Here is a 26,657-nt window from a genome sequence, read left to right on the forward strand (position 1 = left end):
TCTTATTTCCCCTCTGCACTCCCTAAGCCTTAACCTCAAAATCCAGTACTAAACTCGGGAATGTCAATGTCCTGTGCTCCTCAGCCGTGGCAGAGCTCAGAGGAAGGAGAAGCCAGCCAGCCAACCATCCGAAGTCTCAGAGGGGTACTTTCCTGGAGGCAGAGTCCGTATACAAGGTTCAGTCCTGTCCTAAGGGTGCTAGGAATTGGTAGCTCTGCACGTAAACTATAGTTCCCAAGATTCTTAAGAGTGTGTGCTTTAAATGTATTCTGTGTGCACAGCCTTACTTTTCTCCTTGTTGCTGACATGGGCCAGGAGTCAACTTCACCTGCTGAGCAGCAGCCTGAAGGAACAGAAGGCAGAGTGACTCCACCTGCGGATTTTCAGCCTTCTTGCTCCTGAGGAGAACCAGCTGGCTCCAGCTTTCTTAATCAGTTTCTTAAATCAGTTGCTGGAAACAACATACGCCGTTCCGGGCCAGACCTTGCTGTTTCTTGAGACCTTGGACTCTCGGCTTTCTTGACCCCCCCTGAATTGTCTGACTACGTGAACTGAGATATTGGAGGATGGATGGCAGCTAACAGATTCTGGTTGAATCCTGACAAGACGGAAGTACTGTTTTTGGGGGGGGGGTGGGCGGGCGGGTGTGGAGGACTCCCTGGTCCTGAATGGGGTAATTGTGCCCCTGAAGGACCAGATGCACAGCCTGGGAGTCATTTTGGACTCACAGCTGTCCATGGAGGTACAGGTCAATTCTGTGTCCAGGGCAGCTGTCTACCAGCTCCATCTGGTACGCAGAATGAGACCCTACCTGCCCGCAGACTGTCTCACCAGAGTGGTGCATGCTCTGGTTATCCCTGCTTGGACTACTGCAATGCGCTCTACGTGGGGCTATCTTTGAAGGTGACCTGGAAACTACAACTAATCCAGAATGCGGCAGCTAGCGGCCACCGAGACCACATAACACTGGTCTTGAAAGACCTACATTGGCTCCCAGTACGCTTCCGAGCACAATTCAAAGTGTTGGTGCTGACCTTTAAAGCCCTAAACGGCCTCGGCCCAGTATACCTGAAGGAGCGTCTCCACCCCCATCGTTCTACCCGGACCCTGAGGTCTTAGAGCACCTAGGAACAAAGAACCCTTCACCCCCATTCTGCCCACACACAACCCAGAAACTGGCAGCCCCGAATGGCAAGTTGTGAAAGAAACTACTGCCGGGCCTTTGGCCGGGAAGATTAGATTTCCACTTATCCGCTTCTCCCACCCCCCCCCCATATGTCGAGAAGGAGCACACGCACCAAATATTCCAAACCGAAAAAAGAGTTTGTTTTATTGAAAGTGTAATGAAATTTTCTTCATATTGCTTGTATGAAATGAGAGACAGCAGCTTGTAGGCAAAAGGATGCTTTTTTTGTTTTACAAATGAAAATTTGGGGGAAAGGGGTTAAAAATAAAAGTATTTTAAACTGGTACCTTTCGGCACCGTTAAGTTTTATATATATATATATATATATATATATATGCAGGTTTTGGTGTCCTCGGGTGTCTTCCCGTGTAAAAGTTGGGGTGTCTAGGCGACGTTTCGACGAGGTCTCACTCGTCATCTTCAGGCTGGTGCTTTCGGCTTCTTGTTACTGGAACAGAGCAGGATCTCAGTGTTTGAGTTCCTATAAATACCGTTGAGGAGGTGTGGTGTATAGCCTCCAATGTTCTGGGCAGAGACGAGGTTCCCAGGCTAGTGTGCCTTTTCTTCTTTTGTTCCTTAATTACTTGAGGGATATCTTGAGTGATTTCTTGAGTGATTTCCTGAATCCCACTTAGGTGGGTCATTAGGTGTGGATTAGTTGCTAAAGCCTTCGTGTCTTGAACTCTTGAACTTTGTGAAGAGTTTTTCTGAGAAGATGGCTGTACTGCACTTGGTTGTGCTCTGGCTTGGCTTCGTGTATAGGGGCGAGCTGTGGTTTTGTGGTCTGTGCCAGCCAGATCTGTGTAGGGATTGCAGGGGGGTGCAGCATCCGGAGGTGCCACCCTGGTTTGGCTACTGGATGGTGTCTGTAATTTATCTGTGGAGAGGGTCTGGGTTTGGGTCTGGTGTGGTTGATTGGTGATGGCGTTCTGTGTGCCTCTGGATCTGGTGTCAGATTTTGTGGGGAGGGCTAATTTCCAGATGTCTGGCAAGCGGGATGTGTCGTCACGCTTGTTCATGTTGTGAGGGTGTTTCTCTATCTCGATGGCTTCCATGATTATTCTCTTGTGGTGATGTTCCATGTTAAAGAGCAATTTGGAATCTGCAAAATTAATTTCGTGTCCTGTTTCTTTCATGTGTTGGAAAAGAGAGGAAGTTTTTTCTTCTTTTTTGACGGCATTCTTGTGTTCTGCGATACGTGCATTTATTCGTCTGTTTGTTTGTCCAATGTACGTGGCTGGGCAGACTTTGCAGGGTATTTCATAGACCCCTTGGTTTTCCAACTGAATTTTATCCTTGGGGTTTCTGAGGATATTGGCTATTTTTTGGTTGGTGCAAAAGGCTGTTTTGATATTGTGTTTATGGAGGATTTTGCTAATTTTATCTGTAGTGCCCTTGATATAAGGAAGGAGGGCTATGCCATTGTTTTCTTCTGTGTCTTGGTTTTTGGGGGGTGTTTCTTTTTGGATTAGCTTCGTAACCCTGTTTTGCTGGTATCCATTGGCAATTAACACATTTGAGAGATTCTGTAACTCAGTTGTCAAGTGGTCTTCGTCAGCCAGGCGTTTGGTTCTGGAGATGAGAGTCTTGGCTACGGAGTTTATTTGTGCAGGGTGGTGGTGTGATTGTGCATGTAAGTAGCGGTTGGTGTGTGTTTTTTTCCGGTAGATAGTGTGTCCTAGGGAGCCACTATCTACCGGAAAAAAACACACACCAACCGCTACTTACATGCACAATCACACCACCACCCTGCACAAATAAACTCCGTAGCCAAGACTCTCATCTCCAGAACCAAACGCCTGGCTGACGAAGACCACTTGACAACTGAGTTACAGAATCTCTCAAATGTGTTAATTGCCAATGGATACCAGCAAAACAGGGTTACGAAGCTAATCCAAAAAGAAACACCCCCCAAAAACCAAGACACAGAAGAAAACAATGGCATAGCCCTCCTTCCTTATATCAAGGGCACTACAGATAAAATTAGCAAAATCCTCCATAAACACAATATCAAAACAGCCTTTTGCACCAACCAAAAAATAGCCAATATCCTCAGAAACCCCAAGGATAAAATTCAGTTGGAAAACCAAGGGGTCTATGAAATACCCTGCAAAGTCTGCCCAGCCACGTACATTGGACAAACAAACAGACGAATAAATGCACGTATCGCAGAACACAAGAATGCCGTCAAAAAAGAAGAAAAAACTTCCTCTCTTTTCCAACACATGAAAGAAACAGGACACGAAATTAATTTTGCAGATTCCAAATTGCTCTTTAACATGGAACATCACCACAAGAGAATAATCATGGAAGCCATCGAGATAGAGAAACACCCTCACAACATGAACAAGCGTGACGACACATCCCGCTTGCCAGACATCTGGAAATTAGCCCTCCCCACAAAATCTGACACCAGATCCAGAGGCACACAGAACGCCATCACCAATCAACCACACCAGACCCAAACCCAGACCCTCTCCACAGATAAATTACAGACACCATCCAGTAGCCAAACCAGGGTGGCACCTCCGGATGCTGCACCCCCCTGCAATCCCTACACAGATCTGGCTGGCACAGACCACAAAACCACAGCTCGCCCCTATACACGAAGCCAAGCCAGAGCACAACCAAGTGCAGTACAGCCATCTTCTCAGAAAAACTCTTCACAAAGTTCAAGAGTTCAAGACACGAAGGCTTTAGCAACTAATCCACACCTAATGACCCACCTAAGTGGGATTCAGGAAATCACTCAAGAAATCACTCAAGATATCCCTCAAGTAATTAAGGAACAAAAGAAGAAAAGGCACACTAGCCTGGGAACCTCGTCTCTGCCCAGAACATTGGAGGCTATACACCACACCTCCTCAACGGTATTTATAGGAACTCAAACACTGAGATCCTGCTCTGTTCCAGTAACAAGAAGCCGAAAGCACCAGCCTGAAGATGACGAGTGAGACCTCGTCGAAACGTCGCCTAGACACCCCAACTTTTACACGGGAAGACACCCGAGGACACCAAAACCTGCATTCCTGTACCCGTGAAAATCTACGAAAGCAAATATATATATATATATATATATATATATATTCACACACGCACACACACTGAGAGAAAGCAAACATAAAGCTGTTGAAACCAAAGAGTTTCAATCAATACATTAGATAATTACAGATTTGTGTCAATAAATACCCAATTTTGTTTTTCAGGTTTTTCTCTCTCTTTTTCTTTTTTTTAAAAAGAAGACAGTTTGAACAGGCAACATTTTATACAAGGTACAGAAGGGGGAAAATATATATCTATTTACAAATCAGTGCACCCTGGGGTGAGAAGGAGCAGGACGTTGGCACCAACAAAACGAAACAAAGAAATGAATAAATTAGAGGGGGGAGGATCATGAAGGCAGGAGGGTTTTCGAACACCCTCAATCTCCCAACATTCATTTTAAAATGACGTATGCAAAGGAACACAGGAATGTTCTAAAAATTTTTGCTTTAGAGCCAAAGAATGAAAACAAAAATAGAAAAAGCAGTACCAAAAAAACACCCCCCCCAAATGTGCCAAAGTATTTTTTTTAAAAGAAAGTAGACTGAGGTGTGTTTTTTTTAAAAAAAGACTCCCACAAATTAAATAAAAAAAGGTGTATATATACGTATGTATAGTTTAAAAAGTTAAGCAGATGTTTAAAGTTTTCTCACAGTGGGATAACCCCTTTACACTAGATAGATGCCAGATTATTCTGTAGACATTTTCTCTTTACCACGCAGGTTAGTTAAAAGGGGGGGGGGGCCTCTTTGCATAGACCTGATGGGGCAAAGTCTTTCCAACCAAAAGGTTCCCATGTGGAAGGAATTCCGGGTGCTTTGTACATCTCTGGGAGGTCAAAGTGCGGGTCTCCCAATCTCAGGAGAGGCAAGAATTCAATCTATTTCCATTAACGAAGCTTAGGCCAATTTTTTTTAAAAAAAAAAACAACCCCAAAGCACAGCCACTAGGCCCAACCATCAGGTTAACCAACAAAATCCTAAATGTCAACTTTTCATGGCCTAAGGGAATACTAGAGAAAACCATCTTTGACCTGTTCCGGTAAAGTGGGATTCTAGTTCACTACAGAATCATCTTTGAAAGAAAAGGTGCGCAATTTTTCTGGACGGTTCTGCCTTCTCCTGCTAATAGCGCCATGGGCAGTCTGTACTGAAACTGGAGTGGCCTGGCTAAAGATTGTGGGTTAAGACTCCCAAAGATATCCCAAAGCACCCTGAGGCTTGCAAGCACAGTCTTTTGCTCCCCACCGCGCACCCCCCCCCCTTTTGCAATTTTTGCTCTTTCCATTCCTCTAAAAAATTGCAACCTTGGCAGCTCCAGAATTGGTTCCTCTATATATTCAGGCAGCATAGTAATAGATCAGATTGGTTCTATCAAAAAAATCTCATGGCCAAATCCTTAAGGACATTAAATAAATTACAAAATAATTTAACCACACCATTTTAACCTTTCCTCTCTCTTCTTTAAATAGTTCATTCTATTCTCTCTCTCTTCATAGTTCCCGGCCTCCTGGCAGAATTATGGACATAGCACACAAAAGAACGGAACTGTGATTTCATTTTTCAAATGGTTATAGCGACATACAACCTTGCGATGCAACGCTGGAGTCCTGCGCCACACGGCGCTGCAGTGATGCATGGAGAGTGCCTTTCATGCTCAGCTGCAGCAGCCAATGTGCTGCATGCTCAAGAATTCAAAGGCTCTCCTACACCACAGGTGTGTGACCCAAAGCGAAGCCCGTTCACTTGCACCGTTTGTGGCAACGACACTCCCCACTAGCCCATTCATATCTGCACTGCAAAGCTACTGCACAGATTTAAAAACCAGCCTCCTAATAGTAACCTCTGTGGTCCACTAAGGAAGAAATGGAGCCCCATAACTCTTGAAGATTCCCTTACGCCCAAGCCAGCAATGATGGGAGTCCTGGTCTGGCAACACCCAGAAGGTCCACAATCTCTCCCTTCTCCGATCCAAGAAGAGGGGCTGGGCAATCTCTCAAGGAGTCTTCTCAACTCTCTGCCAAGGTGACAAAAGTTCTGAGAAGTTCCATTTAGAAGCCCAGAATGGTTTGTAGTGTGGATATGGGACTTATGCAAAAGACAGGGGATGGAGGATTATACTTGAAAGTATGACAACTCCTCAGTGTTTTAACCAAGAGGGGAAAATGGGGCACCCAAACCAAGTGACCCCTTGAGGCAGGCTTGGTGCTATTTGCAGGTCCTTGATAAACCACGTTCCTACCCAGGCATGAACACGAAATAAATAAATACAGATATATTATGCAAAAAAAATGATTGTGCACATAATACATCCAAGGTATGACGAATTTAAATAAGATTCGGCGCTCAGTTCAAGCTTCGAAGGCTACTTGAAAACTGTGGAGGTTTGCAATAAATAGAGGAGGGCATGGGGGGAGTTATGTATATAATAGTGTGTGTTGTGTCATTTATTCTGCTTCCTTGTAAACCTCTTCCCATTTAAGCAAGAGCAAACTCTTCAGCAAATCCTTCCCCCCCCACCCCCACAATAAATATAATTATATATACTTAGACTTCCCAAAGTAGCTTGAGAAAATTGTCTGCAAACATTTGAAAACGTTCACAGAAGGTGCTTTGTGGACGAGCAACGCATTTCTCACAAGGTCTTTCCCTGCCCCCTCCCTTACGTGCCTCCCAGCCCAAAATACAAAATGCAGGTAAATTGTGTTTAGCAAAAAAATTGTCTTCCACCCCCTGCCCACCCCCAACGCCGTGAGTTTTTTGCACCAACAGCAAGAAAACCGATTGCGGCTTGCAGAGTTTGTTTCGTCTTCCTCCAAAGTATCTGAAAAAAGGAACAAAATATTACGTAGCATTTCCTTCTCTTCCGCGAAGGGGTTTGCAGTTTCTTGCGGGGGTTTTTCCCCCCTCCTCCTCGGCTTTTCCCAAAAAACAAAAGCATTTAAACCTTCACTGTTTCCATGAGAGAGGACTTAATGGCATCTTCCAGGAGCTGATTGTCTGTAAAAGGCGCAGGGGTTTCTGGGACAGATTCGGACAGGCCAATGAGGGACTCCAGAAAGCACGGGCTCTGATCCCCGGGCTGGGGCAAGCTGGGGAAATTCGGCAACTGGAGCTGCAGCGCCGAAAAGTTGTCCAGGTTCTCGTACTCCTTCAAAGAATTGTAAAGGGGTCCAAGGTTGTAGTCTGAGAAGGACTGGAAGAAATCCAGAGAGTCTGAGGAGAGGCTCAAATCCATGTAGCTCCGAGAGCCTTGCTCCATTGAGGCGACGGCGGAGGAGGAGGAAGAAGAGGGGGCACAGGAAGGAACGCCCGTGGTTGCCCTGGGCAAAGTTTCCTCCAGAAAACAGCTCACCCCCTGGTTGGCGTTCTCGTCCAAACAGCCCGTGATGTTCGACGAATGGCTCAGGGGATGGCCAGAGCCAAACTTGTCGGTGGCGCACTGGTTCTCCACGTCCACGCTGAAGAAGCCGGTGGGGTGGAAGGAGCTCAGGTTGTCCTGGCAGTTGCTAGCGGCGCTGCTGCTGTCGTCCTCCGTGTCGGAGTCGTTGAAGTGGAGGATGCGGGCCAGGCCGTCGTCGTCCACGTCCGACTGCGACTTCTCGGAGGGGACGGCCTCGTACGGCTCCTCCAGGTCCTCGCTCTGGTTGGACGACACCGAGGAGTCGGTCATGTCGCTGCTGCAGCTGTTCTCGCCGATGGCCTCCAGGTCCGTGCTGAACTGGAAGGCGGGCGCCAGCGGCACCGTCCTCTCCTCAAAAGCCGCCTTGCCCACCGGGCACCCGAAGGGGAGCAGCCGGTCCCGGAAGAGGGGTTCGGGCTCCGGGCTCCGCTCAGGGCTGGGCTGGTTCTTCTCCAGCTCCAGTTTCATGATGGTGTGGATGAAGTGGGTCTGCACCCGGGCTTGGTTGAACTCGATCCGGCCCTCTGTGTTGCCGCAGCCGTCCTTCGTGCAGCCGCAGGGAAACGACGTGTGGTCCATCTGGGGAGCAGAAGGACTAGATGTTAGTCATGTGGCCTCTACCTTTAAGCCAGACTTTTTATTTTTTTAAAAAAGGACCTGCTCATAACTGGTTCAACTGCTTGCTTTTAGTCTGTCAAGTCTGACACATGCATTTCTCTTTGTTTTATTCAACAACAACAAAATTAAGAAAAGGGCTTTTAATAGTGCTGTGCTGATATTCTTCTGGTGGTTCCCTCACTGCGAGAAGTGAGGTTACAGGGAACCAGGCAGAGGGCCTTCTCGGTAGTGGCACCTGCCCTGTGGAACACTCTAGATATCAAGGAAATAAAGAACTACATAACTTTTAGAAGACATCTGAAGGCAGCCTGTATTGGATAGTGTTTAATGTTTGATGTTTGGTTATGTTTTCATATGTACAGTGGTACCTTGGGTTAAGTACTTAATTCCTCCCAGAGGTCCGTTCTTAACCTGAAGCACCACTTTAGCTAATGGGGCCGCCTGCTGCTGCTGTGCCGCTGGAGCACGATTTCTGTTCTCATCCTGAAGCAAAGTTCTTAACCTGAAGCACTATTTCTGGGTTAGCGGAGTCTGTAACCTGAAGCGTATGTAACCTGAAGCGTATGTAACCCAAGGTACCACTGTACTGGAAGTCGCCCAGAGTGGCTGGGGAAACCCAGCCAGATAGGCAGGGTATAAATACAACATCAACAACAATTCTACACTTCCCTTCAGCAAAAGATCACAGGGTGGTTCACAAGATAAAAACCATACAAGATAAAAACACAAATAAGTAATTAAAATAACACCCAAACACTCCCTGTGTTTTAATACAGCTGCCAACACACCTGTGACTTCGACATGTCTGGAGAGGCTCACCTAAGCAGTAACATTTTAAGCAGGTGCCAGAGAGAAAGGACTGAAGGTGCCCCCGCCTGGTGTCAGTCGCGTTCAGGTAAGTGCAGACAACACCGGGCTGGATGGCCAAACTGGCCTGACAAGAGTATAAGGCGGCTTCTTTTACACCTATGCCCAGCTCGGCACATAGGAAAAAGGTGGAGCTGCAAACTTCTCTGTGTCCACACTCGCCGGGAGGGTAGCAACACGAGACAGTGCCCTTTCTGTGGTGGCTCCCAGTCTATGGAATGGTATCCCTAGAGAGGCTCACATGATGCCATCATTGCATGTCTTTAGGCGCCAGGCAAAAACATTTCTCATTGCCTATGCTTGTGGGCCATTAAATAATCTATGGCCTGTTAAAGTGGTGGGGACTGTGTTATTTTATTATGCTGCTTTCATTTTTACGCTCGGTACGATGTGTCCTTAATGTTGGGATCTTCTGATAAAGGGTGGTTTATTAATGAAATAAATCGATAAACAAAAACAGTGTGGAAAGGCTGGCCAATATCTGTTTGGTGGGAGAACGGCCGTCTCCCATTTGCCCTCTGGGCAAAAGCAGCTGCTCATCTCAGCATCCTCCAAGGCTTTTTGCTCATCTTGAAGCTTCTGACCTCGACCCTTTATACCATTCCGGACACTGAGGTCCGGCACCGAGGGCCTTCTGGCAGTTCCCTCCCTGCGAGAAATGAGGTTACAGGGAACCAGGCAGAGGGCCTTCTCGGTAGTGGCTCCCGCCCTGTACAACACCCTCCCACCAGATGCCAAGGAAATAAACAACTATCTGACTTTTAGAAGACATCTGAATGCAGCCCTGTATAGGGAAGTTTTGATGTTTTATCGTGTTTTTAATATTCTGCTGGGAGCCGCCCAGAGTGGCTGGGGAAACCCAGCCAGATGGGCAGCGTATAAATAATAAATTATTATTTATTATTATTATCATTCCTTCTCAGCCCGAACATACCAGAAGCAGCGGAAGACCAGCTTCTCCCAGGGCAATCTCCGCTTTCCCCACCCCGGGTCCCATAAGCCCTCTTCCCCGCAAGAAACCCGGCCAAGAAGGCCCCTCCTCACACACACCTGACATTTAATGCCCGCCAGGCAGCAGCTACACGTCTCGGGATCGCAGAACTCCTGGCAGTCGCAGCCGCAGTCTTCCCGGGAGAGGCGGATGCTATGCAGCTCTCGCTTCTCCTCTTTGTCGATCTTCTTGACGCCCATGGCTTTGAGCAGAGCTCGTCTCTTCTTGGCCGGGTACGGCTGGAGGAAGAAGCCGTCCTCCAGCTCGGTGGCACTGGCGTCAATGTCATCGTCAGAGATGTCTTCTGTGGTGAGCTGGTTGGCTTCCTCCGACTCCTTCGTACCGTTCATGGTCAGCTAGTTGGAGAAACGCAGAGAAAACTTGTGTAAGAAGCAGAAGCATGACGGCCGCCATCTTGAAATCAGAAATCCCTCCTTGTTGTCCAAATAATCTCTATTAGTTTTCCGGTTACATACGCCACATAATGTGTTGCATTTTACATTTATACTTGCTCCTAAGCACTGACTTCCCTCCTTCCTCCTTCTGGTTTTTTATACCACATATAATTTTATCACATTATTTTCATCCATTTTGTATATTGTTATTCATTTTCCGTATTTGCCCGTAGTATATCCATAAACAAATACCGTATTTTTCGCTCTATAAGACGCACCAGACCACAAGACGCGCCTAGTTTTTGGAGGAGGAAAACAAGAAAAAAAATATTCTGAATCTCAGAAGCCAGAACAGCAAGAGGGATCGCTGCGCAGTGAAAGCAGCAATCCCTCTTGCTGTTGTGGCTTCTGGGATAGCTGCGCAGCCTGCATTCGCTCCATAAGACGCACACACATTTTCCCTTACTTTTTAGGAGGGAAAAAGTGAGTCTTATAGAGCAAAAAATACGGTAAATCCTCCTGTTTATACAATTATTGTTGTCTGTCTGTCTGTCTGTCTATTTATTTATTTATTTATTTATTTATTTACAGCTACTGTTAGTTGTATTAATCTCCTTATACATTTTGCTTCTTATTATTTTCATTATCCATCCCTTTTCTGAATCTTTCCCGTTATGAGGAACGGCTAAGGGAGCTGGGCACATTTAGCCTGGAGAAGAGGAGGTTAAGGGGTGATATGATAGCCATGTTCAAATATATAAAAGGATGTCACATAGAGGAGGGAGAAAGGTTGTTTTCTGCTGCTCCAGAGAAGTGGACACGGAGCAATGGATACAAACTACAAGAAAGAAGATTCCACCTAAACATTAGGAAGAACTTCCTGACAGTAAGAGCTGTTTGACAGTGGAATTTGCTGCCAAGGAGTGTGGTGGAGTCTCCTTCTTTGGAGGTCTTTAAGCAGAGGCTTGACAACCATATGTCAGGAGTGCTCTGATGGTGTTTCCTGCTTGGCAGAGCGTTGGACTCAATGGCCCTTGTGGTCTCTTCCAACTCTATGATTCTATGAGGTTTATTTCCAATTCTATTGGTTTCCCTATTTCATCTTATCTTTCCTATATACGACATAAATTTCCCCCATTCTTTTTGAAATGTCTCCTCGCCCTGTTGTCTAATTTCCCCTCTTAATTTGGCTATTTCTGCACATTCCGAGAACGACCAGAAATGGTTTTTACAGCTAGAGGCGCCTCTGTGTGTTAAAAACCCATAGCGGCGGCCTTCTGCATGCCCACCCAGTGTGCCACCACTTACTTTCCACTTCAGAGCTTCCAGCTTCTCCTCTTTCAAGCGCTCCTTGAGCTTTTCCCGCCGGACGGCCTCTTGCTCCTTGGAAAACTCGGCCAGCGTGAACTCCCGGCAGAAGCCGTGCTTGCTGACCATCCCCAAGGTGCAGCCCCCGCGGCTGGGCACGCTGGTGAAGCCCTGGCAGCGCGGGAAGTAGAAGACGGTGACCCGGTCAAACTCCACGTTGTTGCGCTTCAACCGCTTGCTTTTCTTCAGGATGGAGGTGGCTGGGAGAGAAGAAGACGAAACAAGGTGAGCGCTTGCCGCAATGGGTCATTTAAAGTGCATAATCAATGGCTGAGAATAGGGTATTAAAAGAGAATGAATCTTTCCTGTTTCCATCTCCTATCTGTACCATTGAGGGCTAGAAACCTGCTTTTTTTTGAAAACCAAGAGGGGAAAACAGTTTACAACACCTGAAGTGCCTTTTAACATGACCGCAATACCTCAAGGACTGCCTCTTTCCATATGAACCTACCCGGACCCTGAGATCATTACCTTTTTTTAAAAAACATATATATTCTTTATTCATTAAAAAAATTGCATGTCTTACAAACATTATGTACTATCTCTTAACAGGCAGAAAAAAGAAAATTATATAAAATAGAAAATTTATAAAGAAAGGAAAAAAGGAAAAATAAAGAAGTAACAAAGATAAACAAAGAACTAATAATAAAAAAGACCAAGATATTTACATAGTAAAAGTACTCATTGACACAATCATCTTCTGAGGCCCTTCTTTGTGTGCCGCCTCCTCCTCAAGAGGTCCAGAGGGTGGCAACAGGGCCTTTTTTGCAGTGGCTCCCCATCTGTGGAATACTCTCCCCCAGGGAAGTTCGCCTGGCACCTTCATAATACACCTTTAGGTGCCAGGCAATAACGTTCCTTTTTAACCAGGCCTTTGGTTGATTTGATTGACATCCTATGCCCTTTTAAAATGTTTTTTTTGGGGGGGGGGGTGGTATCAGGTTGTTGTTTTTATTTTGATTACGTATTTTGCGGTTTTATATTTTGATTCTATTCTGAGAACCGCCCTGAGACCTCCGAGCATAGGGCGGTATATAAATTCAATAAATAATAATAGAAGACTCCAAAAACAGACAGGCTGGAGGTGGGAGAAGGAACCATTTCCCCACAAGCAGAAATCTAGTTGCTCAGGAATATTATATTATCACTCCAATTAGACACAATGGTGCAAGTGTTGAGAGTTGAAGGTTAAGAGTTTCTGATGGCGATAACAGAAGGAGGGAGTAAATATTTTGACTAAATTTATCAGAGCGGCTTTTTTCAAAAGAGCTAACCAACTGCCTTGAAAGACCCACGCATAAAATTAAAACGGGAAAAGACAGCTCATCTAGAGCAGGCATCCGTTATGTTATTTTGATCCTCTTGACCCCTTTACTCAGCCTTTTGAGGGTCCGAAGCCTTTCATATGCATGCTCTCCATCCTCCTGACAACAACCTTGCAAGTAGATCAGCATTAACATCACCAGGTCTGCAAGTCACACAAAGCAGGGGACAATCTCTGCAAAGAGCCTGGGCTGCAATTCTCTACCCACCTCTAGGGGCAGCAGCCCCCACTGAAACTAGGCAAGGAAGGGCAGAGCTATCAATCACCGCTTCAGATTCTCATTTTCCCCATCTCAAGCTCAGTTCTTCTCCACACTTCCGCTTCAGTTTTTCTCAAGACAAACAAGTTCTCATGAACACCCATCTGTATTTTATCCTCCTAACTTGCACACACATTTTTGCAGAAGCCATTTCCCTATGCGTGGTGCCTTTTCATTTTGCTATCCTCTGCGATGTATGTAAATTCATGCAAGAGGGCGGCAGAGTCTGGGTTTGCCTCAGTTTGGACTCAGTCTGGCCCTTATGTTTCCCTCCGCTTATGGTTTTGACTTTTAAAATGAGGCTGCATTTTAAATTGCATTTTAACTTGTACAGTGATACCTTGGGTTACATACGCTTCAGGTTACAGACGCTTCAGGTTACAGACTCCGTTAACCCAGAAACAGTACCTCAGGTTAAGTACTTTGCTTCAGGATGAGAACAGAAATCGTGCTCCAGTGGCGCGGCAGCAGCAGGAGGCCCCATTAGCTAAAGTGGTGCTTCAGGTTAAGAACGGACCTCTGGAACAAATTAAGTTCTTAACCCGAGGTACCACTGTATTTTAATCTTTCTTTTATTATGTTTTTACTGCAATTTTATTGGTGTTAGCCGCCCAGAGCCCGGCTTTGGCCGGGGAGGGCGGGGTATAAATAAAATAATTTAATTTTAAAATTATAATTATAATTATTATTATTTCAGAAGGTGCAAAATCTGGCAGGTTCAGCTATTAAATGCAAGCTGGACCAACTTTTGCCTCCGGCCCAGGCACGTGTGGAAATATTACAGTGTGTCCCTCTCCCCCCCAGGTCTGTTGTATACACTGCTGCACATTTGCGCTGGCTCTCATTTCGGCGGGGAGACTTGCGCGGTCACACCACACACACACACCCCAGATGCTGTCCTGCCAGCCAGCAGATTCCGCAAGACGCAGCCGCGTTCCTGGGCTCGTGACAGTTTTCTCAAGGAAACGTGTTTCCCCCGACAGCAACCAGGGACATGAAATATTCACTGCACGTTACTCCGGCCGTCTAAGCGCACCATCTGCGCGCTGTCAAGCCAAGGGAGTCGGGGGGGGGGGCTTTTTTTGCAGACCAGATTTCTCCCCCGCCCTCCCGCCCACTTTACTTAAAAAGGAAACACAGACACCCAAACAGTTTTGCTGGTGAAGCTTCTTGCGAGGGGCGGAGAGAGAGAGAGAACACAAGATCATCAAAACAGCTGCTTTGAGGACATTTCCTTCCCTGCCCGCTGGGAGGAACTGTAAATCTACAAGCCTAATCTCCAGGGGCTAATTTAAAAGCAGCTGCAGAGCCATTCCTTTTCATAGGCAGGTGATCCCAATGTAAACATGGCTAGCTCAAGTGCCTGGTTTATCTTAAAGCACCTGCACGATGCGTTTTATGTATATATATATTTGGGGGGGAGGTTTTTTTTTAATGTTTAACCTTACCGGTGCAATCAGGTACTTCTGCCTAATGCAAATTCAAATGAAAAAAGAAGCTTAAAAAAAAACACCAATCAAGCATAGCTGTCAACTTTTCCCTTTTCTTGCGAGGAATCCTATTCGGAATAAGGGAATTTCCCTTAAGAAAAGGGAAACGTTGACAGCTATGCCACCAAGACACGCAAATATGCAAGTGTGGCAGCAGCAAGGAAAAAACGCAGGAAATGCAGAATTGCAGCCTGCAGAATCTCACAAGGGGTGGCAAGCGGTTGCAAAGTCAGGGGTTCTTGCGGAAATAAAGAAAGCGCTGCCACCAGCTGTCTGTCCTGGGTTCAAATCTTACCTCCCCCTTAAACTTGCACTCAGCAAGCCACTGAGCCACACACACACACACAAGCACCCCTCTTCTGGGTAAGAGCACGAGAGAGCAGGTGCTTGAAAGCCAGTGTGGTGTAGTGGTTAGCGTGTCGGCCTAGGAGCTGGAAGACCAGGGTTCGAATCCCCACTCAGCCGTGAAGTTCGCTGGGTGACCTCGGGCCGGTTGCTGTCTCTCAGCCTAACCTACCTCACAGGGTTTTTGTTGGGACTAAGTAGGAAGCAGGGAAGATTATCGTGTACAGTGGTACCTCGGGTTACATACGCTTCAGGTTACATAACGCTTCAGGTTACTGACTCTGCTAACCCAGAAACAGTACCTCGGGTTAAGAACTTTGCTTCAGGATGAGAACAGAAATCGTGCTTTGGCGGCACGGCGGCAGCAGGAGGCCCCATTAGCTAAAGTGGTGCTTCAGGTTAAGAACAGTTTCAGGTTACGAATTAAGTACTTAACCCGAGGTACCACTGTATTCTGCCTTGAGCTTCCTGAAGGAAAGGCGGGATATATATTTAATAAAGTTTAAAACTAACAATGTGGGATCACCCTTTTGGCGAACTGCAAGCATATGCCTCAGTTCTTCCTCTCGCTGTTTTAAATGATTATTTTTTTAAAAACCCTGCAAAAAGTTAATACAAAGTTTGGGAACCGCAAGTTGCACACCGTCTTTGCCATGTCCCATCCTGTCTTCCCACCCCCCAAATGCCACGGCCGGATACGACCCGCACCCCACACTATCCTAGACTCAAAAACCACGTGGGAAGAGGCTGCCAGCTCCATCACCCGTCATCTGTAAGACCTCATGCTGGCCATTTTGGGATCTCCGGGGCTGCGAATTCCAGGACAATCGCAAAGGAAGCCCAGCGTCACCACCAGCTGTGGCCTGGCACCTGCTGTGGCTCCACAAATAGCATGCAAATCCACCCAGCGATGCCAAATTATGCAGATGGGCTGCAGATTCAATAACTTCACACTCCTGTCCCGGTTTTGAGCTACAGTGGTGCCCCGCAAGACGAATGCCTCGCAAGACGAAAAACCCGCAAGACGAAAGGGTTTTCCGTTTGCAGAGGCGCTTCGCAAGACGAATTTCCCTATGGGCTTGCTTCGCAAGACGAAAATTGACGAAAAATTTTGAATTTTTTTTCGCTCCAAAACTTCTTTTTCTGAAGCGCTAAGCTGCTAAAAGCATTTTAGCAGCAAAACTGCTAATCCCTTAAGCCTTAAAAAGCCGTTTTTAGCCCTTAAATTGTCAATAGCGCTAATCCGCCAATAGGCTTGCTTCGCAAGATGAAAAAACCGCAAGACGAAAAGACTCGTGGAACGGATTCTTTTCGTCTTGCGAGGCACCACTGTACTCCCTTCCAACACGGGCAACTTGAAGGAATACCCTGCACTGATTTCTCAACGCCCAAGGTGGGCTCACATCCGTCTCCAATCACAGAGAAAGAGGCTCGCTCGTTTTTTTTTGTGGGTTTTTTTTTTTTTTTTTTTTTTTGCTATAAATAAAACACACGCAAAAAATGGCTCTCCGTCCGCTATGAATAATGTCGCAATGCTTAGCTTGGAGCAGTTTAGCTTAAGATGGCAATTTACTGAATTCAATTAAATGGAGATACGCAGGGGTCAAACCAATCTAAGTGCATCTGTGAGACACGTCTGTGCTGGCTTAGCCAGATCGATCTGGAATCCATTTACTTAAAAACTGGCACAACTCTTCCTTATATTAAATAATGAGGCTCCCAGGCCTCTCGGGGGAGAGGAATGAAGCTCAACAGCTGCTCAGGAATCTGCAGGCAGAGGATTAAAAACGTAGTATCTATAGTGATCGGTTTCCACCTCCCTAGCGCGCTTTGCTAGGGAGAGAAAGCATGCTGGTCATCATTTAAGGTACTGTAACCTTGATCCTACTTGCAAAAAAAGTCAAGGTGTCTGCGATCTTCCTGAAGCTGAGATGATGCGCAATGCCTGCAAGATTTGAACTACGGCTAGTTTTGCAACCCCCAAATGTATTTTTTTTAAAATGCAACTTAAAACCAAAATGGTTTTTTTAATGTATGTATGCATGTAGGGACGCGGGTGGCACTGCGGTCTAAATCACAGAGCCTAGGGCTTGCCGATCAGAAGGTCGGCGGTTCGAATCTCTGTGACGGGGTGAGCGCCCGTTGCTCGGTCCCAGCTCCTGCCAACCTAACAGTTCGAAAGCACATCAAGTGCAAGTAGATAAATAGGTACCGCTCCGGCGGGAAGGTAAACGGTGTTTCCCTATGCTGCTCTGGTTCGCCAGAAGCAGCTTAGTCATGCTGGCCACATGACCCGGAAGCTGTACGCCGGCTCCCTCGGCCAGTAAAGCAAGATGAGCGCCGCAACCCCAGAGTCGTCCGCGACTGGACCTAATGGTCAGGGGGTCCCTTTACCTATGTATGTATGTATGTATGTATGTATGTATTTAAACACTGCAAGCAAGATACTCTCACAAGTCCTGTGAAAAGTTCCAAAAAAACCCCCACCCAAAATGTTCAAGAAAATGGCTTTGGGACTCAGTTCAGATGTGGACGATTTTTCTTTTGTTCTAAGCACTTCTTGTCCAACAACGGTGAGCAAGAATGAAGGCTAGAAGAGAGCTTTCCATTGCAGATGCTGGTGATAGCTGTTACAGACAGTGACCAACACAGGCACACTGAAGCTTCTGCACATCTAGTGGCCCATTAAGAGTCAAAAAATATGAGCCAGCCGTTGCGAGCGATGTACCAGAAAGCTCGCTTTGATTTCTGCCAGCTTATCCAAAGGTTTCTCCCCCTGCCAGCCAGTTGGCAGGTCTCTCTCGGTTCTGCTCAGTAATGTCAAAATATATAAACACTTATTACCGAGAGAGAGAAATAAAGTTAAATATTTGTTAATATGAGACTTCAGCATTTGCAGTCATCCCTCGAATTGTTTGCAATGCTTTCCCCTGCTTCCCCACAAGCCAGGAGGAGAACACAGAAAGTTCATTGTTGCCGCACAAAAGCCAGAACAGAAAAAGAAAGCCTCTTTGTTGTTACAAGACTTCCAAGGCATTTGGAGACGGCAGCCGGTTTGCAAGCGTCGCCTAAGTGGACCTCAGAAGCAAAACAGTCCCAGCAGTCTGGTACAAGATTTACCGATTAAAACGATTGCCTTTCACTGGAAGGGCAGCGGAGAGCATCTCTGCAGGATGTAGCTACAGTCCGTGGAGAGGTTTAGTGAAAAATGCAAAACTGGAAGCCATTATTAATGGCAGGAGGGGAAGGATGCTGCGAGGACAGCCAGAAAATGTTAATTTAGCACACTGGCTATTTTGCTGAATAAACTAGAATGACCAAATTCCACTTGTATTCAATGAGCTAGTTAATTCTTCATTTTTTTTAAAGTGTGTGCCCAGAGCTAATTTGTCAACATTTAATTGCTTGTTTTAACATTTTAAAAACACACACACTTAACTTGAATTAACACGCTTTGTACTCTAGCACAGGATGAGAAGCATTTCTCAAAATGCAGGATTCTTCTCACCCACTGCAAACTCAGTTTTCCTTCCCTTTGGGTAGTGAACTGCGTTCCTATGAAGAGCGGCAGACAAATACTTTCAAAGCTCTTCCAGGACTTCTCAGGCTGACTTTCTGCCCGCTCCCCTCCTCCTTCATACCTGCCTGACACCATCACTTCAACCATTTCCGTTTCACGTGTGTAAACAGGCAACTTGTAAGGTCATTCCCAAGTCTATCACGAAGAAGGTTTATGCAAACATATTGCGAGCTTCCAAATCGGCAGGAATAGGCAGACTCCAGAAGAGAAGCAAAGAGCTTTGGGCCAATGCAAAGTCCACATTAGAGAGAGGCAGTGTGGGGTAGTGGGTAGAGTTCTCAGTAAGAAACACGGAGACTCCAGGTTCAAACCCCACTTTAGCCACAAAGCTCAGTGGATGGCTTTGGGCAGCTCAGACATTCGCACACTCCATCTTAACCTCAAGGGTCGTGTGTTCGAGTCCCACGTTGGGCGAACGATTCCCGCATTGCCAAGGGGGTTGGACTAGATGACCCTTGCCCCTTTCCAGCGCTAAGATTCATTCGCACAGCCTAACCTACCTCACAGCATCGTTGTGCGGCCAAAAACGGGGCAGCCGAACTGCGTTTGGCTGCCGCGACCTCCTTGGAGGAGAAGGTGTAAGGTAAGAAGCGAATATACTTACGGGTGAAATCGGAGCTCAAGGCCAAGCTGGGTTTGATGCCGCCTCCTCCTCCTCGTGAGTTTTCCTCGTCCGAGTCCCAGCCTGAAGACGCCGACGAGGAGGAAGAGAAAGGCGAGCAGGAAGATGATGAGAAGTAGGGGCCGTCGTCTTCCAGTTCATTGTATTTTCTTTTCAACACCCCCGTCATGGTTAGCGAGAGGTTTTCATATAACTGAAGAGAAAGCAGAGGTAGAAAGGGAAAATGACTGAGCAATCTTTTGGGTCACACTGGGGATGAGGCTCTGCAATAAAACCCAGCGATCAAGGGAAGTAATAGTGCCACTGTATTCTGCTCTGGTCAGACCTCACCTGGAGTACTGTGTCCAGTTCTGGGCACCACAGTTCAAGAAGGACACTGACAAACTGGAACGTGTCCAGAGGAGGGCAACCAAAATGGTCAAAGGCCTGGAAACGATGCCTTATGAGGAACGGCTAAGGGAGCTGGGCATGTTTAGCCTGGAGAAGAGGAGGTTAAGGGGTGATATGATAGCCATGTTCAAATATATAAAAGGATGTCACCTAGAGGAGGGAGAAAGGTTGTTTTCTGCTGCTCCAGAGAAGCGGACATGGAGCAATGGATCCAAACTACAAGAAAGAAGATTCCACCTAAACATTAGGAAGAACTTCCTGACAGTAAGAGCTGTTCGGCAGTGGGATTTGCTGCCAAGGAGTGTGGTGGAGTCTCCTTCTTTGGAGGTCTTTAAGCAGAGGCTTGACAACCATATGTCAGGAGTACTCTGATGGTGTTTCCTGCTTGGCAGGGGGTTGGACTCGATGGCCCTTGTGGTCTCTTCCAACTCTATGATTCTATGATTCTATTCTATGAAAAGGAGAGACAGACAGAAATCTGCCTTGCTGGTTGCTGCGAGCCACGCAGCCTTTCAAACGGCGCTGCGGCTAATCAGAACAACTTCCTTCAACTACACTGGACGCTTGGGTTGTGAACGTGATCCGTGCAGGATGCACGTTCGCAAACCCAGAGCGTCTTTGCAGGTTGCGATTCGGTGCTTCTGAGCAAGGAGCGATTTAGTGCTTCTGCGCATGTGCGAACGCCAAAACCCGGAAGTAACCCGTTCCAGTACTTGCGGGTTTCGGTGGTCCGCAACCCAGAAAAACGCAACCTGAAGTGTCTGTAGCCCAAGGTATGACTGTACTGCCTGCCAGACGTGGTTGGACTCCCAAATTTCATCATCATCACCCCATGAAGTGATGTCCACCAACCTGGGTGGCTTAGAAAGAGGATTAGACAAACCTATTAGAATTAGGCTCTGTGTGGCTACTAGCCACAATGGCTAGGTGGTCACTCCACGGTCGGGAGGCAGCCTGCTTCTGAATACAGTGGTACCTCGGGTTAAGAACTTAATTCGCTCTGGAGGACCGTTCTTAACCTGAAACTGTTCTTAACCTGAAGCACCACTTTAGCTAATGGGGCCTCCTGCTGCCGCGGCGCAATTTCTGTTCTCATCCTGAGGTAAAGTTCTTAACCCGAGGTACTATTTCTGGGTTAGCGGAGTCTGTAACCTGAAGCGTCTGTAACCCGAGGTGCTACTGTACAGTATACCAGTGGTTCGAATCTCTCGATTCCTGCAAACCTTGTTTACTCTACCAGCTCAGCTCTTGGGGTTGGGAATCCCAAGAGAAGGTGCCGGCAAAAATCACGACGCAGGAAAAACCGCGAAGCCAGCCAACGCCTCTACCAAGCTCCATCTTTCCTCCAGACATTGTGATATGTCGGTATATCGCGATGTTTATCCGGTGACACCCTGCAATGTTGAAAACCAGATATGGCCCAGCCCTAGTGAAGAGAAGCCATTTCTACCCTTGGGGTGGCCAACCACGTCTACAACATACTTTGGGGGACAGGCTGCCTAATGCAGACTTCTGGACCCCTTCCCTGTGGAGGTAGTGCTGCGATTCCTGCATTGCAAGGGGTTGGACTGGATGACCTTTGGGGTCCTTTCCGACTGCGATTCCACGAAAACATAGCCGTTCTGCGTGGAAGGCACTGATGATAGCCAGGAGCCAGAGGGCTGGTCCGCTAGGTTTGTGTGCGGCCAAAAGGCAGTGGCATAGCGTGGGGGGTGCAGGGGGGGCCGGCTGCACCGGGCGCAACATCAGGGGGGGGTGCGCTCGCACTCGCAGCTCTCTGCCCCTACCTGGCTCACTCACTCTCTCTCACTGCAGTGCTGGCTGTGCGAATCTGATCCGAGTCGCCGGGTCGCTACCCACTGTGGAGGGGAGGGTGCCAGGCGTGCAGTGCGGTGCGGAGAGAGAGCGAGGGACTATCTGGGGGAGGGACAGTGCAGGGGGGGGCAAATTACTTGCCTTGCCCCGGGTGCTGACAACCCACGCTACGCCACTGCCCAAAGGGCACGCCTCCCAAGTTAATTTTGAGGCCTGGGCTACGGTTTCAAAATGGCCACGCGACTAGGGTATGGAGGGGGGGGGGCAGACGTTCAAGAAAGCAGAAAGCACCCCCCCCCTTGTAGTGCATGGAACTAGCCAAACTGGCTCCCGTCTAATTGCTGCCGACAAGCCGAGTGTTCCTGTAGCCGAAGACGAGACTTGCAAAAGTCGGGAGGAGAGGGGGGGCAAACAAAGCCAGAGCACGAATCTGAGCACAACATGTTCCTCCGTAAGGGAGCCCGACGCCTCGCTTGCAGGGGGGGGGGGGGCTGTGCCTTTAATGCAAGCCCCTCGCTGCATTAGCTCATGCTAATTAAACAAAGCCACTCTGCAGGGAAAGCAGCCAGGAGCAGGTCCCTGGTGAGAAAACGCAGCCTTCTCGTGCGCTGGAAAAACACAAAACACCTAAAAGCGGCAACAGACCACAGCAGAAAATGGCAGGGGGTGGGAATGTTTGCCACGGATCCACTCTGGATTATAAACCCTATTTGCTTCCCATCAGAATAGTTTTCCCCAACCGTGCACCTTTCATATTCGCTGGACTACAACTCCCATACAACGGGCGCCGTAGCGCAGAGCATCTGAAGGGCGGCCGGTTGGGGAAAAGCAGCGTTGGAACAACAGGGCGAATGCCCCCGAAAGTCAACCGCCGGCGGTGTTTGGATTGCTGCATTTTCTTCGTTCTTTCCCAACTGTCCAAACAAACAAAAACCCACAACCCCTTTGGAGATTTCTGGCCTGTAGCTCCTTTGGAACAAGTTCCGCCAACCGAGGAGACAGAGTGTTCCTGTGCAAATTGCACCAGCTCAACAGAAACAGGGGAAAGGAAAAAAAGAAGGGGGGAGAACGACTCGCACAAGGAATCAATGCTTATTTGTCACCCAAAGCCAAAGCCCAGCCCCAATCTCTGGCTCAAAACATCCCCTCCCCAACTCCCCGTGCAATTTGCAAACATGTAATCTCCCGTCCTCCAACCAGCCACCTCCGCAAAGGTGTCTGCTGCAGGCGCAGCCCACAAGCAACATCCGGCCCCCAGAGCCCTCTGACTCGGCCCCTTGCGGCACACACTTTTCTCTAATCTTTCACGGTTCACAAGTTCACAAGGTAAATGAGCAAAGTTTGCAACTGCATTTCCTAGACATGTCACTGGTACAGTCAGGAAAGGGAAAGAAACCTGTTTATCACCCATCTCTCCCAGGAAAAGCAAGCTTCCTGCAAGACCACAGTTTGGCAACCCACCTGCAAGGTTGGCTATCCATCTGGAGAGCACCACGTTGACGTAGCCCTATTTTACGTCCAAAGTGGGCACCTTCTGAAGCCAGGCCTATTCAGCCCACACCTATGAAAGCCTTACTTCTGGGCAATGGAACGTGTAGCGCTAAGTGCCACCCGACTGTGCTGGCCAGTATTAGAAAGTCAGGTATAGAAAGCTATGTGCTAAATGGCTCCTTAAACCAGGGTCACCTAAACAGTCACCAAAATGGAATGCCTAGTCTCATTACAACTTTTTGGTTCTTGAAATTCGTTCCGATTGTGCAAATAAAATATAACAGACAGAATTCTACAGGGTGTATCGCTGGTGTGTGAAAACGGTCAAGATCCAAGGACCCCCAGGCATGCAGATGGAGGAGATATTAAGCCCCATTCTGGCACAGGGCATCTTCACTTGGTCACAAAGGGTTGATAAAGGTAAAGGGTAAAGGGACCATTAGGTCCAGTCGTGGCCAACTCTGGGGTTGCGGCACTCATCTTGCTTTACTGGCCAAGGGAGCCGGCGTACAGCTTCCGGGTCATGTGGCCAGCATGACTAAGCCGCTTCTGGCGAACCAGAGCAGTGCACGGAAATGCTGTTTACCTTCCCGCCGGAGTGGTACCTATTTATCTACTTGCACTTTGATGTGCTTTCGAACTGCTAGGTTGGCAGGAGCAGGGACCGAGCAACGGGAGCTCACCCCGTCGTGGGGATTCGAACCTCCGACCTTCCGATCGGCAAGTCTGTGGTTTAACCCACAGCACCACCAAGTGCAAAATGTGCCTGGTGAATTTTGACCGCAAAGGTTTGAACCCTGAACAGGCAGGATATTAAATAGAAACCCTCATTTTATTTCCCCCACTTTATTTCCCAGAGTTTCTTCAACCTTGCTTTCCTTTGATACTGCTGGACTACAACTCCCATCACCCACAGCCTGATGGTCATGGATGATGGGAATTGAAGTCCACTAAACTAGCTGAAAGGCAAAACAAGAGGCCAATGTTCACCGGGAAGGTGGGGCAGCCCGTCTCCATGCCGCAGTTTGCCCCCACCCACTTTGAGGGCAAGCTCCACCCACGAATGACGCTTCACACCTTTTGAGTATTCGGCGCACTGAGCAGCATTACAGCCGAGACCTATTCTGCACTTGCTTGGTGGCCATTATCAGCCGGATCGCACGCAACCTCACAGCTCCAACTGAGCACCTTACAAAACACCGAACGCCTCTGGCTAGCCTTGAGCAGAAGTGCTTCCTTCGATGGCTGCCGGAATGCCACCCGACAAGCCTCGGCCGCCTGCTGGTGTGTGCAGAGGAACCCAGGCACATTTTGGGTGAGGATTTCTGGGTGAGCAAGCCCTCGAGCCTTAACAAGCCTTCCCCCAGCGTCCCTCTTCTTCCCGCGAGCCCTTCAAAACACCCAAACTCCGCTGAACTTGCTGCTTGTTTACCCTGAGCCCAGACGGAGAGCAAAATGAGGCATCGCAGCTAGGCTATATTACTCACCCGGTGAATCAAAAGCAGGGCTGCTGAACGCACCGGTTCGTCCACACCAGGCACCGAAATAAAACCACAAGTAGATAACAACAAATTGCAAAAGCAGGAGGATGAGAAGATGATAACATTTTATTTAAATTTATCAGGGTGTGTGGAAATGAAGATCTGGCAGAGCAAGGAGGCGGGTTCTAACCCTTGCTTGCTTGCTTTTCTACTTGCAAGGAATTGCGTGTGTGTGTTGTGTAGGGGAAAGATGCCTCCCAAACCCACCTGCAGTCGAGCCCTGCAGAAACATCACACACACACACCACCAATGCGATACACAGAATCAGAGGACCTTAGAGTTGGAAGGCACCCCAAAGGTCATCTAGTCCAACCCGCTGCAATGCAGGGAAACTCCATGACAGATGGCCACCCAACCTCTGCTTAAAAACCTCCAAGGAAGGAGAGTCCACAACCTCCCGAAGGAAAACTGTTCCACTCAAGCCTTCAAAAGCTCTCAACCAAAGGGCACTGGCCTTGGGTACCATAGCCTTTAAAAGGTTAAATATATTAGCTATCCCTGTTTTACCAAAGGCCCGAACTGGGCTACCAGAAAGAGTTACTTGGGCAGATCAATTGTGGAAATCCTAGATGGGGAAGCAGGCTGTTGATTGCTTTGCCCAGGTTTCTGCATATAAAGGCAGGCTTCAAGAATATGATAGTTTTGCCCTGTTTAGGCAATCTTTTAATGTTTGAGGCATTGCTTTATTTTAATATTGTGTTGGAAGCCGCCCAGAGTGGCTGGGGAAACCCAGCCAGATGGGCGGGTATAAATAATAAACTATTATTTATTATTATTATTTATTTTACCCAAGCCACGATTGCCATCTATACCCTTTAATTCAGAACGATGATGCTGAACTAAGGCTACTCAGGGACGGGCACTCTGCACATGGTCAGAAGGACCATGGGCCCAGGGCCATCTGTACGTGAACCCAGGCTAGCAATATCGCTTTTAAAAAAAAAGATGGAGAGAAGAGTTTTAAAATACCCCCTCTCCAAAAGGAATGAGTAGATTAAGAGGGAAAGGAGCCCCTACAGCAGGGCCAAAAGCGATCTCCACAATTTTATTGCACCGTTGATACAATATGCACAGACCAGGCAATGCTTTATTCGTAATTAATGTGGACAAGGCTTTTAGGGAGATTTTTCTCCCCTGCTCCCCCGCCCCTCAAGACATCAATCCCATTGTCTCCCCCCCCCCCCCCGCCAGCCCCTGCTTTTATTAGTTTGAACTGGAACGGTGCCCAGGTAAAGTTTCCAGAGGGTAACTTCACACATTACGTGAAAGGAAGTGCAATTTAGCTGCTCCCTCACCATCCTTGGTCCCTGGCCCCCTTCCAGATCTTCCTGGGCCACACAACCCCTCTTAATCTCAGCCAGCAGGCCCAGTGGGCGGAGCTGAAGTCCAACAAGACTATTCCTAGTCCAGGGCTAAAATAGGAGCAAACTCCCCTCAGCCAGGAGCAGTGGCGTAGCGTGGGTTGTCAGCACCCGGGGCAAGGCAAGTAATTTGCGCCCCCTAACCCGTGGATTTGCGCCCCCTAACCCCCAAATGTTGCGCCCGGTGCGGCCGATCCCCCCTGCACCCCCCGTGCTACGCCACTGGCCAGGAGTTCACCAGGTAGCGCTCACAGCAATGCACATATGAATTGCTTTGGACGTTCAGGAAGAGGCCAGGCATTTCGAAGCATATCCCAGGTGCAGAATCCAGAGGAGGGCAAACAACAGAGCAGGTATCGGCCCGAGGCACCAGTTGCGTCAGATCTGAACCGGAATAACCAGATCGGAGCAAACCAAATTCCCTTCTGTAAGCTTCGAAGGCTTTTGAATCATTTGGGCACCAAAACATGGGAGGCAATTGATACCCAAAAAGGGCACTGCAGCTAACGCCTAGAATTCAGATTTCCACGCAGGCCATGAAGGGAGGTTTAAGAATAAAACCACGTAAC

At 47.8% G+C, this 26,657-nt stretch overlaps 1 protein-coding gene across 1 annotated transcript in view; it reads right to left on the minus strand.

Moving 5' to 3' along the window:
- Nucleotides 1–4,793: 4,793 nt before the first annotated feature.
- The window catches only part of CSRNP1 (cysteine and serine rich nuclear protein 1), a 37,343-nt gene continuing 15,479 nt past the window's right edge, over nt 4,794–26,657 (minus strand). Inside the window, exons 2-5 of the mRNA XM_083406556.1 lie at nt 19,472–19,682; nt 11,810–12,069; nt 10,166–10,462; nt 4,794–8,209 (exon numbers count right to left, since the gene is read on the minus strand). Coding sequence (XP_083262682.1) covers nt 7,169–8,209; nt 10,166–10,462; nt 11,810–12,069; nt 19,472–19,658 — 1,785 coding nt within the window. The 5' untranslated portion in view covers nt 19,659–19,682 and the 3' untranslated portion in view covers nt 4,794–7,168. The remainder of the gene's footprint in view (nt 8,210–10,165; nt 10,463–11,809; nt 12,070–19,471; nt 19,683–26,657) is intronic.

Source organism: Podarcis tiliguerta (assembly GCF_965153285.1).
Source record: "Podarcis tiliguerta genome assembly, chromosome: 12".
Lineage (NCBI taxonomy): Eukaryota > Metazoa > Chordata > Lepidosauria > Squamata > Lacertidae > Podarcis > Podarcis tiliguerta.